The sequence below is a fragment of the Cavia porcellus genome, unplaced genomic scaffold (genome assembly GCF_034190915.1).
Source record: "Cavia porcellus strain 051 isolate PalLab524CR breed Dunkin Hartley unplaced genomic scaffold, mCavPor4.1 scaffold_19, whole genome shotgun sequence".
Classification (NCBI taxonomy): Eukaryota; Metazoa; Chordata; class Mammalia; order Rodentia; family Caviidae; genus Cavia; species Cavia porcellus.
The window spans coordinates 65,225,649-65,240,909 of NW_026947502.1; the positions used below are offsets into that span (position 1 = coordinate 65,225,649).

Consider the following 15,261-nt stretch of genomic DNA (forward strand, 5'->3'; position numbering starts at 1 on the left):
CACAGCTGCCTCGTAGGTCTGCCCCATCTTCCCACATTTACAAACATGGGGCAGAAAATCCTGACCAAAAGCAGCTCTGAGATACTCAGGCTGGCAAATCTCTATGGCTGTTTGGAGGGCGAGGATGCTTCTGCCCAGGCATCACCTGCCATGCCACTTCTAGGAGGCCTTTGGCTCTCACTGCCTCTGCAGACGCTGGGACCATGGAGCAGACATTAGGCTACTCTCAACTGTGGCTCCGTGCCTGCTGTGAATGCACAAGAAAGAGAGTGACAACCAGGCCATGGGCAACTGAATCCCTGGGGCCTGGTGGTCTCCAGTAGGGAGGAAACTGGTACTGATGCCCAGACACTGAGCAGTTGGACAGAGGTTCAGGTGGGGACTGTACTCTTGGCACCACATGGAAGGCATGTCAGGTTGGATGTGGGCATTGGCTCTGACAGTAGCTGTAACATGGGGAACCAGGTAGCTGCTGCCTTCCAGAAGCTCTTCCTGCCCAAAGGGGGTTTGTGGGGAACAGCTCGGAAAGCCACCACTTCACTGCAAATCTAATGCCTGCCTGCCCAAGTCCTCAGGACACAGCTTTAGCTCCCACGTGGCTCATGGCCAAGGAAGCCCTGAGGTTGCACCCTCAGTGTCTAAAACACTCATCTTGCAGATGCCAGACACATGGGCCCTCTACACTGTGCTGCCCCCAGGCCCTGAGGGCCCTCTGCCCTGTCCACCCCACCATGCAGCCTCACCTGGGAGGGGTGGAGGTAAGGCTCCGGGGAGGCCAGGTTAGTCTGCACAGAGACACTCTTCTCCAGCAGGACCTGGGGGAAGCCCAGCTTCTCAAAGGTGCTCCGCTTCCAGTGCTTGCTCTCCTGCTGCGCCAGTGCCTCGTCCTCACTGAAGGCACGCACCACAGGCCCAGGCATGGGCAGTGGCACAGCACCATCACTCTCGTAGCCTGAGCCGTCCTGCTGGGAGTCCCAGCTGCCCCTCTGCTTCATGTGGAAGTGGGCCTGCTGTGCCTCCCATGCTAGCCGTGCCTGTGCTAGGAAGGGCTCAGCTGCACCCCGTGCAGCATCTGCCTCGGCCTCTACACGCTTCACCTGGGCAAGGCTGGTCCCACACGGAGAACGCTCCTCAGCCAGTTGCTGCTCGCCTAGCAGGTCCCCTGGGCTGTCAGCAGAGGTGTTGGGGGCCTGGCACAGAGAGGGCTTTCTGCTCTTTCTCTTTCGTGTGCCTGGGGAGTAGCTTGTGGAGGACATGGTGTCCTGCTGGCTGGACCAGGACATGGCATCCTCCTGGGCCTGTGGCAGTGGTGTGGGTGGCTGGCTGTGTCGTGGTTCAGGCCCCTCCATGGTGCTATAGTCTCCAGACAGGACTCCCAGGCGCTGGTCTCTCAGCAGGCAGGGGCTGGGTTGCAGGGAATAGGAGCCACCACCAGGGTTGGGTGCATATTTGTGCCGGGGCCCAGAGCGAAGCTTAGGGCTGGAGCCTGCCTGCTCTACATACACCAACTGGCGGACATACTCCTTGCCTGCAGGGCTATACTCCAGGCTTAAGAAGCGCTCAGGGCATCTCTGCTTGGTGCGTACCAGCTGCTGGCAGGGTGATGCAGGGGCCTGTTTGGCAGCGGGCAGGAATGGGCGGGGCTTTCGACCTGGTGACCTCTGTGGGGAACCAGCCTGGTAGGGGCCACTGACCTCAAACTGCATGTCAATGGGAGGCTCATCATAGATGGGGGCCTGGTACTCAATGGGCGGCTCCTCATAGAGTGGGGGCTCATAGCCATAGCGTGGGGAGGATGGCTGTGAGTCACTGGAGGCCTTCCGGGACTGTGCAAGCAGCGGGGAGCAGGTCCCAGGGAGCTCAGCTCTCCTCAGGAAAGGCGAGGGCCGCCTCTCTGGGAAGAAGACAGCGCCATCTGCATCAGGGGTGAAGGTCTGCAGGTTGGGTGAGTGCTGGCTGCCAGAGGGTCTGCGGGGGCGGCCCCCAGGCTGGCCCTCCAGTGGGTAGCCATTGCCCTGAGGGGCAAGGAAGCTGGGCTCTCGGTCAGGGACCTTGATGAGCATGCGCTCCTTGGTGCCCGAGTTCCACCGGAGGGAGGATGTCCTGTGTGGGGGAGCAGGTGGCAGTTACTGGCAGAGCTGAGTGCAGCCCCACTACTTAATCTGGGGATTCCCAGTGTCCTTCCTGGAACCACCTGTTCCCTTTCCCTAATCCTAACTCAATCCCCAACCCTAGTACCAGGCAGAGCTGCTGCTGTGCCCATGACGTGTGCCCTGCCCAGGGATGGTAGTGAGGAGGGGCTGTCAAGAGCCACAGCTAGGTGAACCCAGCATGACACCACACCAGCATCTCAAGGCCCCTATTTTCAACTGGAGGCTCCTGATAGTCTCCCCCTGGTCTTTCCCCTGCACAGCCGCTGCTTTCATCAGGGCAGAGAACAAACCTCTTCCCAGCTATTGACTAAGATGGGCATTAGGCCCCATGGGAATGACATTGTCCAAATTCCTCACCCACTGTGTGTGGGGTCACACTGGACACTTGGCCTCTTCTGAGCCTCCCTTGCTCATGGACCACATGGATGATACAGCCAGGTAGATACACAAACAGTGCTTACCACACTCTGCCTCCCGTAACTGGGACCTGAACAGGACAGTCCAGGGAGAGGCAGAGGATCTCTTTCCTTTTACCATGCTATCTAGGCATGGCTCTGTATTTAGAATTTCTTCTGTGGGTCAGTATCTTCTATGATTTTCAGAAATTTCTTGTACGTTTTTTCAAATATTTCATTTATTCCTTTCCCTCTTTCATGGGAATGCAATCAGTCACATTTCCTATGCAGGCCACTTTTCAAGTTATGGTGTATTTTCCATTTCTGACTTTAGAATATATTTTCTTCTGATTTGCTTTTCCATTTAGTAATTTTCTAATTAGCTTTAATTTTAAACCCCTCTGGCTGCTATGACCAAATAACATAGACTAAGAGGTTTAGAAACAATAAACATTTATTTTCCACAGCACTAGAGGCTAGAAGTCTGAGGTTAAGGTATTGAAAGACTCAGTGTCTGACGGGGACCACTTCCTGGGTCATAGATAGTGCCTGGCTGCTGCATCCTCCTGTGGTCAAAGACCAAGCTCTTTCAGGCCTCTTTTTATAAGGACAGTAACCTTATCTGTTACTGCCATCAATTTCTTGATTTGCCTGCATGACTTCTTTAACTCATAAAGATCCACCCCCAGAGGTTAGGATTTCAACATATGAATCTGTGGGGGAACCTTAGCATCATCTGAGTTCTTATTTTTTGTCACTGTATTCTTCAGTTCTAGAACACCTATGTGATTCTGTTCAATTACTTTTTTTTTTTTTTTTTTTTTTTTTTTTTTTTTTTTGAGACAGAGTCTATCATGTGGTTCAGGCTTGAACTCACTATAATCAAGGATAGCCTCAAACTCATAGTGATTGCCTTGCCTCAGCCTCCCAAGTGTTAAGATTATAGGTGTATACTACCACACCTGGTTTATTTGCCATTTAATGTCTTGTACTTACGGGTTGTATTTATTGGTTTCTGTAACACAAAAGTTTATAGATTATGAGTCTGTTTCTGTTTTTGACCAATTGTGGTGTTTCAGACTGAATTTTTTTTTTCTTTTTTAAGACAAGGTCTTGCTAGGTAGTTTAGGCTGGTTTGAATTCACCATGTAGTACAGTGGCCTTGAACTTGAGGCAATCCTACTGCCTTAGCCTCCCAAGCATAGGCTTGTGCTACTATGCTCAGCTTGAAATTCTGGTTCTTGTGCATGAAAACTGTAAGGGTAATTTGAGATCTGGGTTTGTTTCTGGTAGGCAGTCAGGAGGGTAGATCAGCGTGAGCCTACACGCATAGCTACCATCTGGCTTGGGAGTCCAGAAGAAAGCGTGGCTGTTGAGCTGCTGGGACCTGCCACTGGGGAAGAGACAGTACACAGGCCGAGCTGTCTCTCCAGCCTCACTGTGTGGCACTCTGACAGCCTTTGAATGATCCTGTGAATTTTGTTTAGCTTCTCCTTTTCCTGGGAGAGGGCTGGTCAAAGTGCTGGAGAGATCAGCTTGGCTGTGTGTCCAATGCGGGGCTCTTCTGGACCAGGCTCCAACTTCCCTATTAATGTGGGGGCAAGTGAGGTGGGCTGGACATGCTAGTGAGAAGTGAGGTTTGGGCAGGCTCAGGACAGGCCTTCAATCCTGGGGTCTCTGCTCCTGGTTGCCAAAGGTGGGGACAAGTATCAGAAAAGGTAAGGGCCTGAGAAAGGCCTGCTGTTGAGAAAATGATGCTCCATTCCAGGATATCCAGTGAAGGCAAACATGGGAGAGGATGACGTTGCTTAAAAACAACAGAAATTTATTTCTCTCAGTGACAGAGGCTAGAAGTCCAAAATCAACTACAGGTGGATACTGTGGGCTTGCTGTCTGCCAAACAGGCAGCTCCTGCCAGCTTATGGAGCAAGACAGCATGTGTATATTCAATGCTAAATAGACTCTTGAGCCTCAGAGCTGGCATGAGGCCTCTACAAGTACCTGGTCACAGGCTCCACATCTCAGTGAGGCCACCCTTGGATATGCACACAGATGAAGTGGCATTCAAGAGAAGAACACCCCACAGTATATCTTCTGGCCTGAAGGTCTACCTCATCCAGCACCCAGACAGGCGGCTCCAAGCCACCCAGGCATCCTCAGCGTCTGGCCTCACATCACTTTCCAGGTCCTGCTGACAGGGTTTCTCATCTATGGTCCCTGGTGTACTACTCTTCAATGTGCCCAACCTTCCCAGTTGGCCTGTGGCCTGCTCCTGTGCCCAGCTCCTCCCCATTTTCCCTAAAGCGTGTAGGCCCTCGGGTAGGGATCCCCATCTCTGCATGACATGCTTTGAACAATGAAGGTACAAGGGCAGAGGATCCACTGACACAGCAGACTAAAGACTCCTTCTGCTCAGGGTTTCCAGACATTTATTCCTTCTGTAGCCTACTTCAGAAGAACTGAGAACATTACGTAAAACCAAACCCAGAAACAAAACCAAAGCTGATTATGCTTCCCTGCTGCCAGTTTCAGGGAAGTGGCTGGACTGGGCATGGACATCAAGAAGGGGTGAGGAAGGGACCAGCGATGGTGGCTCCTCGACAGTCACCTAAGCCTGATGCAACACCAACACAGCTACACTCACACAGATAAGAAATTGCATATCTAAAGACAACATGACCGTCTTGCCCTCAGACAGCCTGTGACTCTGCATGGTACCTGCATGGTCACTTGCCACCCTGCTCAGGCCTCTAGGTCACCCTGCGCTTGGCCAGTGAGGATTCTGCTTGGCATACAAGCCTGTTGTCCTGGACAGGGCCCCAAGCACTGCCTGTAAGATTGGCTTCCCACTCTCTGACAAGCAAGTTGACTCCAATACAAAGGCAGCTATATGTGAGTTGGAGGCCCCAGGGCTGTCCCAGGTACACCCTGCTTCTGTCACTGCTAGCTAGGACTCTTGCAGCACATGGGTGCTGGCTTCATGTCACCATTCCCTCCCTGTGGCCACAACTTTGCATCTTTACCTCCTGCACATTTCTCACACCCATGGGTCCTCTCTGCCCAACAGGTTTCCACCTAGACAGCTCTAGCTCTGTCCCTAGGATGGCCCTTCCCACAAGAAACCCAACACTTGTCCCAGCTGTCACTAGGACCAACACCACATGAGTCAAGGAGACACAGGGTAGCACTTCCACCTGCAACCACTGTTCTTCAAGCAGCAAGTAGAGAATACCAGGTTGGGCACAACTTCCCTCTGCCTCAGGACTCAGTTGGCTCTGTTTCCTTCTATAATCTGTTTCTCAGAGATTTTGATTTCTTGCCATCCCACATAGCACTGCAGTGAGAAAGTGTCAGGCCCCAGTGACAGTTAAGCTGGATTATCATCTTGACTGGTTTGGGAGCCACTCAGGAGATGGGTAGAACACACTCCAGGTAAATCTGGAGGGGTTATGAGGCAGGACCCTGGGGACTAGGCCTGGCCACTGGCCCCTTCCTGCTTGTGCTTTTCCCTGAGTTCTGCTTCCTGTCTGCCATGCAGTGAGCAGCTTTACTTCACCATGCCTTTCCACCATGACCTCTGAAGCCTGAGCCAAATCAACCTCTCCTTTAAACACTGAGCGCTGGGTATGTGTGGTGTGCCTGAGTGATGGGAAGGTTGACTAATACGTCCCCTGAGCCACAGTCCCCACTGGATGCTGGTACCCCACTCTGCACAGGTCATATTCAGGCTGTCACTGGCCCAGGTTTTTCAGTGGCTCTCCAGCTACAACCCCCAGGATAGCAAAACTATCTCTTTTCACGAGCCAGGAAGATGGATGTGGACATCAAGCACTTGCCCAGCAGGTCCACAGGGCATGCACAGGCCTGCTGTTCAGCACATTATTCTCTGTGAATATGTGTCCAAGTCTGCTCAGGAGCCTTGCAGAGGCTGCCAGTTCTCAGCAGAAAAGGTTAGGGAATCTCAAGACAGTTTCTAACTACCTGTCCCACCTGCTCCACCCTCTCTAAAAAGATACAGGTGATCTGGGACACACAGACCACGCCAAGCCCCTTGCTCCTGCACACTGCTGGTACTCCTTCCCTGGAACCCCCTTTTACCAGACTTCCCGGGACTTCTGTCTTGAGGCCTCAATGATGGGAGCAACAATGGCAGAAGGGGAAGGAGGGGGTGCTAAGCTGCATGGCATGGAGCAGCCCCATCAGGTCACTGTCAGCTATGGCCAGAGTGCCCGAGGGGTTACAAGAATGGCCCCCGATGGGCTGGATGTTTAGCTCAGCGGCATAAGCACCTGCCTTGCAAGCAGGCGGTCGTGAGTTCGATCCCCGGTACCGACAAAAATGAAAAAGACAAAAAAAAAAAAAAAAAAAAGAATGGCCCCCAATAGGCATGTTGGGCTGTCTCTGCCTCTGAGTGGCCTGGAGGGTCTCTGATGTGTCTTCCCAGAGCACCCTTTCCTGAGCATGGTAGGGACTGCTGATTTACCTCCCAGTGCTCAGCAAGTCTAGCCAGCATATGATTAAAACAGGCAAGAGTGTAGGAGGGTAGGATCTCCAAGAGGCACGCCAGAGTCAGACCTATGTCACTGAAAAAGGCAGCAAAGCCCAGGAGGCTACGGACACAGACACACTGGGGGCCAGGGTGGGTGCAGACTTCCTTCTAAACCCCTGGTGTTTGACAAATGACTTAGTGAAAAAAATCCAGATGAAGCCACAACTCCTCAGGTCTTCCAGCCCCTCCCGGCACCACACTGTCCCTGGGTAGTGTACCTTGTGGGTCACAGGCTGCTACAGAGGGAGCGCCCAGCCCTACATTCCCCACAAGAGGCCAGTTACCACAAAGAAGTCTGGCTAGGCAAGCTGTGGCCCCACTGGGTCCTGAGGGGCCTCTAGGACTCTCTAGTTCTCCACTACATGATGTAGGGCCCAGTGCACAAAGCCTATTCCCATTCCTAGGACTAATTTGATCCCTCAGGTGGGCCTGGTGACTGCTGTGATTTTTGTCAACAGTGCTACCTGGGACAGACCAAATGCTGAGACGTCACTTTTCCCCCAGGGCTGTCTCAGGTGGGTCTGATGAAGTTGTTCTCTCAGTGGTCTTTGCCAGGCCTCAGGCACTAGTGGCCTCCATGGCTCCTTTTGGTTCTCACTGTCTCCGCTGAACTAGATTCTTCTTCTGTTACTCCAGCACTGGCCCACCCAGGAGCCCACCCTCCAACCAGCACCAGGTACACTGAGCTGGCAACTCTACCTGTAGTGAAGGAGCTGGCCATCCACACTGTAATCTCGGTAAACTTCACAGTCCTTCTCAAGGAGCATGCCTGGTGGAGAGGAGCTGAAACAACAGAAGACAGCATGAGTGGGTGGGGCTGGCCCTTGGGGTCCTGCCCACACAGTTGCCCCCTGTATCAATCAAGCATTTCTTCTGTCTCACACCTGAGACAGTGACCCATCAACAGGGCAAAGGGCAGGCAGAGACACCAGCCCTATCTTGGATTTCAGAAATTCAGACCACTGGAAGAGAAGCCCAGTGATGGGGTTAATGTGAATCACAGCTCCAGCCAGACACAACAGGTTGGCCTGCTGAGGATAAATGGTTAGAAGGGTCCTCATGGGGATAGTAACTGCCTGAGGGCCAGGGCTGGAAACACAACAAACTTCAGTAGATACCTGAGAAGAGTGTGGCTGAGAAAGCTATTGTTGCATGTGATCAGACTGACATCTACTTCCTCAGAATTCTCAGTATTCTAGAAGTACTCCAAACTTACTTGACCTGGTCAAAAATATTCCCGTAAAACCCTGGCCTTCATAATACTCAGGTGCAAAAGGCTGAAAGTAGACCCACTGTAGTCAGGATAAGAATAGTGACACCGACTGCCAGTTTTAGAAGTGCTAACCACTGTAGTAAAGACTAAAAGAATCAAATAAAAAACCTAGTAGTATTAAGGGAGACTAGGAATGCAGCCTTCACTACTATAACTTGGGACAGCTGGGGCTTTTCTTTTTCTTTCTTTCTTTTTTTTTTTTTTGGTACCAGCGATTGAATTTACGACCTCATGCTTGCCAAGCAGGCCCTTATACCACTGAGCTAAATCTCTGGTGTTCACTTTGTTTTTTCTTTCTTTTTTCATCCAGGGCTTTTTAAAAATTAATAATAACTTAAAAGAGACCAGAATCACAGCACCGAGGAAGCAGACTGAGGCAAGAAGATTGCAAGTTCAAGGCCAGTCTAGGCCACACAGCGAGACTTTATTATTAAAAAAAAAAAAGTCACAGACATAAGTTAATAAGGAATATGTTGATCCATTGAAGATAAAGAATTATTGCAGTACATTAAAAAAAAAGATTTGAACCAGGCATGGTGGGAAAACCTATAATCCTAGCATTTTGGGAGGTTAAGGCAGGAGGATCATGAGTTTCAGCCCATTATGGGAACTTAGCAAGACCTTATATCAAGAGAGTTGAGAATGTGAGTTAGTATAAAGGTCTTGGGTTCAATCCCCAGTACTTCAAAATGAATGAATAAATGAACAAATATTACTTTTTTTTTTTTTTGTCTTTTTTTTCATTTTTATCGGTACCGGGGATCGAACTCACGACTGCCTGCTTGCAAGGCAGGTGCTTATGCCGCTGAGCTAAATCCCCAGCCCCGAACAAATATTACTTTGTAATGTGAAAATCATAAGAGACTAAAATTTCTTGGTGTACAGCCACACTGATTTGCTTCTATATTGTCTCAGGCTATCACTGGACCACACAGCAGATAAAGTCAAGAAGCAGAAGACAGACCAGATGGTGTCACTGCAAATCACAGTGCTCACAACATTCTGTTTTAATGATCAGAGAATATTCAGTGTGTCAAGTAAACGCAACTGGGCCTTGAATGTCCTGCTTCTAAGCACAGGGAATTGAGCTACTGTGATACTGGGTTGGATCGGGAACACTGAGTTCATCAATTAGACTTCAGCACTGTGCTGAGAATTTGCAGTGACATCACCACCCATGTGCTCACACAGCGTCTCCAATTTATACACTACTTGAAATAGGTTTAAATGAAAATAGAAACTCTGAAATGGAATCTCATCACAGCACAATTACTTGGCAAAAATGTGAATGATCCTTTGAATAAAGTAAGTTTTGGCTCACTTAGTCAAGCAAGGGAAGTTGTTCACTGATAGTGAGTGATTACATCGTGTTGACTGAGGCAGCCAACACTGTATGTTCAGGGACAACAAACTGGCCTGAGAGTGCTAGACTCTGGGTAGACAGTTCCTGGAGAGTTGCAGAAAGTGAAAGCCACAGAACAGTAAGATAACAGCAATTTTCCTTGGCTCCTGACGATGTGATGCTATTGATGCTGCTCAGTCTCAACAAGAGAACACTGCTTCTGTGCCACTGGAAGCCACCTGAAGTGGACTCTGCTAAGGTATGACACTGCTGATCATTTTGAGGGTGCATATAAGTCAGACAAGGCTGAGCTCGATAATTCACGAGGTTGTTACATCGTGAAGATGTAAGACTATGGTTATTTGTTGTTATTACTCATCACCAGGTATTTTATGGAATATATTTCAATCTACCATGAGCTACTTAAACAGCTCATAGACTTGTCTCATCATGTTTGTGAATTTTTGGTCAGAAATAGGAGCCGAACACCCTGAACTACCATGCAACAATTCAACAGCTGCGTGATGGTGAAATTTTTATCAGTTTTTTTTTTAACTCAGGGCCAAGAATGAATTTTTTTGTTTTGTTTTGGTTTTTTTGGCCTTTTTATCGGTACTGGGGATCGAACTCATGACTGCCTGCTTGCAAGGCAGGCGCTTATACCGCTGAGCTAAATCCTTAGCCCCAAGAATGAATTTTTTTAAAGAGTGAAATTTTCAAAAAAAAAAAAAAGTGAAATTTTCTAAATGATTAAAACCTCTACCATCACTATTAAACACTGAATGACTTTGAAAGTTAATTTTTATTGCAGACTGGATAGTTTCTTGATGAATTCAACCTAAAATTACATGGCTAAAAGTGCTTATATGTAAAAACACAGTGCAAAATTCATTTCAAACCATAAGCAATGTCAAACTTCTTCACCATTTATTGCACTGTGGAAATCCACAACAAGGCAAGAAACACATCTTCCAAAGTCAAAATAGAGTGCTTTTGCAGAATTTATCTGACGTTGGTATAAATGCAAATACAAAAGAAATTTGTTTTAAATTCCACTTGATTGCACTTGAAGAGTGCCTCCAAACCATCAGTCAGATGTGATTAACCTGCAGGGTAATGACACCCTAAAAGAAAAGCATCAAGAAATGATCTAAAAGAATTTTATAAATGCCCTCTGAGTGGTAAATGTGCTCAGGCAGCTTCCTACCCACACTAAGCCAGCAGAAGCTGGCTCAGAGTTCATCCAGGACAAGTCAGAAGAAAAGGGTACCTATTACTCAGGATGTCCCTTATATGCTCAGAATAAGGAAAAGCATTGAACGAGATAAACAGTCATTAAACCTAAAAAAAAGCCCCAAATGCAAGGGGAACCTTACAATGACTGAAGTGAAAAATACAGCCAAGAGGCCTAAGATGCAAGAATGGGCATGGCCAGAGAAATAGTTAGTGAACCCAAATGTGCAGTGAGAAACTTTGCAGGAGGAAGCAACAAAACAACAACGGAGGACTAGAAAGAAAGACAAAAAGAAAACCTCTAGTGGAGGGAGGCTGACAGACAATATCAAATGGCCTAAGACCTGATGAAAGCCACAGACCCAGAAGTCCAAGAGGCTCTAGAAGCAACAAGCACAATTTTGTATTCATTTTTTTTTTTTTTAATCGGTACTGGGGATCGAACTCACGACCACACACTGCAAAATAGGCGTTTATGCTGCTGAGTTAAATCTTCAGCCCCAACAAGCACAATTTTGGTATGTGTGTTGCCAAAGCTGGCATGCCTGAAGCACAAGAATCAAGAAAATCACATGAAGGTGGCTTAAAATCAGCAACATAGAGATATAAAATCAGCCAGCATACAGACACACATTATGTGAAGAAATATAAATATAAGGACAACAGATTTCTTATAAGAAATAATGCAACCCATAAGAAAATGGAGTGGAAAAAATATCCATCCACCTGGAATTCTAAACCCAGCAAAAGTATCTTTCAAAAAGAACGATGAAGCTGAGTGGTATAGATGCAGGTTCTAGGAGCAATCCTAGAACTCTGGGAGGCTGAGGCAGAATGATTTCAAGTTTGAGCCCAGCCTGAGAAACTCAGTGACTAAGAGAGATCCTGTGTCAAAATAAAAGATAAAAGGCTGGTGATGTAGTTCAATGTAAGGCCTTGGATTTAATCCTCATTACTTGGGTAAGGGGAGAGCAAAGAAAAACAAAAGAAGGTGAAATAGACTTTTTAAAACAAATACAAAAGCTGAAACAAGTCACCACCAGCAGATATTTCAAGAAATACAATGGTAGGCCCTTTAAGCAGAAGACAATCATGGTAAATGGAAATGGGGATCTACCGAGAAAGGGTGTTGCAGACAGGCAACAGGTTAGTGTGAGACCGTTATTTAAGTCTCTTTAGAAGGTAACTAAGTACTTAAAGCAAAACAAGGACAATGTACTGAGACATTTATAATATATAAAAATAAAAACCATGACAGCAATCGGACAAAGACTGGGTAGATAGCACCATGCTGTGCTGCTGCCCCACAAGTGAAGTGGCATAACATCTGCAGTGTGACTGCTGTACGAACCCTACAACAATCATTAAGAAAACAGCAGAGGCCCATAACTAAGAACCCAACAGAATACAATAAAGTGGAATTAAAAAATGCACAATCATCCCAGAAGACGACAAAGAGGTAAAAGGAACAAAGACAGATGAAACAAATAACAAACTAACCAGTAGGATTCAACAATATAAATAATCGCATCAACTGTACCCCTACATAAAAAGGCAGACATGGTCAGACAGAAAAACAATGACCCAGGCCAGGTTTGACACCTATTCTGGAGACTAAAGAGGATCACAAGTTTGCATCCAGCTGTTGAAATAGAAATTGGCATGTGCAAGGCTCTGAGTTCAATCCCCAGTACCACCCCGCCCAAGTGCTGGTGATTTAGCTCAGCATAAAGGCTCTGGTTCAACCCTCAGTTTAAAAAAACAAAGCTAAGGGAGACCTATGTTTAACCAGACCTCAGAACCCAGAAGGAGGGATGTTTTATGATGATGTAGGAATCAGTTCATCAGGAAGTAGTAACCCTGAACATTTAGGCACTGACTACACAGTCTCAGACATTTCTGGGAGTTCACATTCACTCCAGAGAGATAAAAGTGTGTGTTAGGGGCTGGGGATTTAGCTCAGCGGCAGAAGCGCCTGCCTTGCAAGCAGGCAGTCGTGAGTTTGATCCCCGGTACCGATAAAAAGGCAAAAAAAAAAAAAAAAAAAAAAAAAAAGAGAGAGATAAAAGTGTGTATCCACACAGAGACTTACACGTAAATGTTCATACCAGTTTATTTATATCATAGACAAACCTGGAAACAAGCCAAATGCACATCCAAAAAGCATAGTGGGATACTATTCAGCAGTGGCCATGACTGACACATGGCATCATGGGAGAACAATTACATGGAATAAAAGTTGGCAGACAAAAAGACTACACAACATTCAATCCCACTTCGCATTCTAGAAAACAAAGCTGTCAGGCATGGTGGCACATGTCTATAATCCCAGAACTCTGGAGACTGAGGCAGGAGGACCACTGCAAGTTCCAGGCCAGCCTGGGCTACAAAGTGAGCTCAAGGCCAGCCTGAACTGCACAGTGAGACCCCGTCTCAAAAAACCAAAAAAGAAAAGACATATTAATCTCTGTGACAGGCAGGTGGACGGTCCTGTGGGATAGGCAGAAGGACAAGGAAGGCAAGGAGATCTGGGGTGATGGAAACATTGCTACTTTGATTGTGGGTGCACACATACATGGAAACCTAACAGAGAACATGTTTCAAACACATGTAGACAAGTGTACATCTTTGGTTTTCTTTCCATAAATGGTTACATGCAGAGAAGCCTCAATGCAGGGCCTGAGGAGCACTGCCCAGGAAGGCTCTTATGGTTCTTTGTCTTTCTACTACTTAAATCTTTTTTTTTTTTTTTTTGTCATGTTTTGTTTTTAAAACAGGGTCTAGCTGTTTTGCCCAGCTGACTTCAATTACTGGGCCCAAGTGATCCTCTTCTCAGTCTCCCAAGTAGCTGGGATCACAGATGTTTGTCACCACATCTGGCTCATCTATAGGTTCATAATGGGATGGGAACCAGTAAAGATACTTCTAATACAGAAAAAAAAAGATCACACCTGTGTCACACCAAAGCCCGACCTTAGAAAGCACGGTTGCTGAGATGGCTGTTCGGTCCCTCTCAGGAGAGGGGTATCCTTTCCATGTACATCCTATCAAGGGCTAACAGTGAAGGGCTGGCCGGCCAGGGCACTCACCTCAACCGCATCTATTGCTTTGTAGAGGGGACCTGGCCTGCAAGACAAGGACCCATATTCCTTCCTGAGGCACCTATAGCTGTACACTCTGCTAGTGCTAGGAGGCCATCTTAGGCGTGGAATTCTCAGACTTCCTGCCATTTGGTGGAGACCAGCAAGCTGGGAAATCAAGAAGGCAGGCAAGGAGGGGACAGCAGATCTCAGCATGGCTCTAATAACTCTCTAGCTCTGGCCTCCAGGTGACAGCCAGGCCTACCTAGCAATGGTCATAGAAATATGGGCTCACTATGGTGCCGATCATCTGCTGCCGCAGATGGAGGGACTCATGTGGAAGTGGGGAGTGGTGTAGCAGGGGCCACCAGAAATCTGCTCTGAGATATAAAAGTACACTGGGCTAGGCTTGGTCTGGGGCCACAAAATCCCTCAGGCAGCAACCTCTGGCAGGGCCCTGCTCTGTGGGGGAGCTGCTGGTACTCTGCTTCTCCAGAATGGTTTCCCCAGTGGAAGCCAAGTCTTTTCCCTGTCTCCTGCCCTCCACAGCGCTTCTAAAATGCAGGCCAGGCACTGCCACTTTGACCTCTGGGAACACAGACACGAATATCCCACCTCAGATAGACAGTGAGACGGCTGCATTGCCCTAACCCTGGTCTGTGTTTTCACTAAGCCCTGGGACGCGGAACTAAACCATCACCAAGGGCAGAAAAAACAAAACTAGACAAAACCACCAAGGCTGGAAGTTGAGAGAGGCAATCTATAGACTCATGGGGCACAACACAGGGTCAGCTCCCTGGATTCCCTGACACAAGGACATCTGAAGGGTTGGTTACATGGCCCAGAATTGACCTGGGGCAGGCAGATACAGAGTGTGCAAAGGGATGCAGAAGCAGCTGTCACAGCACTGTCACAGTGGGAGTACATAGCATGCAAAGTCCATGCACCAAAAACTAACCACATTAGGGCAGTATGTTGAGGGAAATTTATGGCATCAAATGTTTATTTTAGAAAAAACAATGAAAATGAATGAGCTAAGCTTCCAACACACTAAGTAAGAAAAAGAATAAGAAAAGTTCAAAATAGAAGAGTTTTATGGCAATGTAACGATAAAATCTGATAAAATAGATTATTTAATAGGGCCAGGGATGTAGGTCAGTGGTACAAGTGCCTGCCTAGCAAGCACAAGGTTGTGAGTTACGTCCCTGATACCAAAGGAAAAAATAGAAAAAAGAA

At 47.7% G+C, this 15,261-nt stretch overlaps 1 protein-coding gene across 11 annotated transcripts in view; it reads right to left on the reverse strand.

Annotated features, from left to right (window-relative positions):
• Positions 1-15,261, reverse strand: part of Arhgap39 (Rho GTPase activating protein 39) — a 160,662-nt gene that overhangs the window by 14,971 nt on the left and 130,430 nt on the right. For all 11 annotated transcript variants that reach the window (XM_003463699.5, XM_063231289.1, XM_063231288.1 and 8 more), the window contains 2 exons: positions 7,797-7,880; positions 744-2,103 (listed from right to left, as the gene is read on the reverse strand). In XM_003463699.5, the coding sequence (XP_003463747.1) occupies positions 744-2,103; positions 7,797-7,880 (1,444 nt within the window). The remainder of the gene's footprint in view (positions 1-743; positions 2,104-7,796; positions 7,881-15,261) is intronic.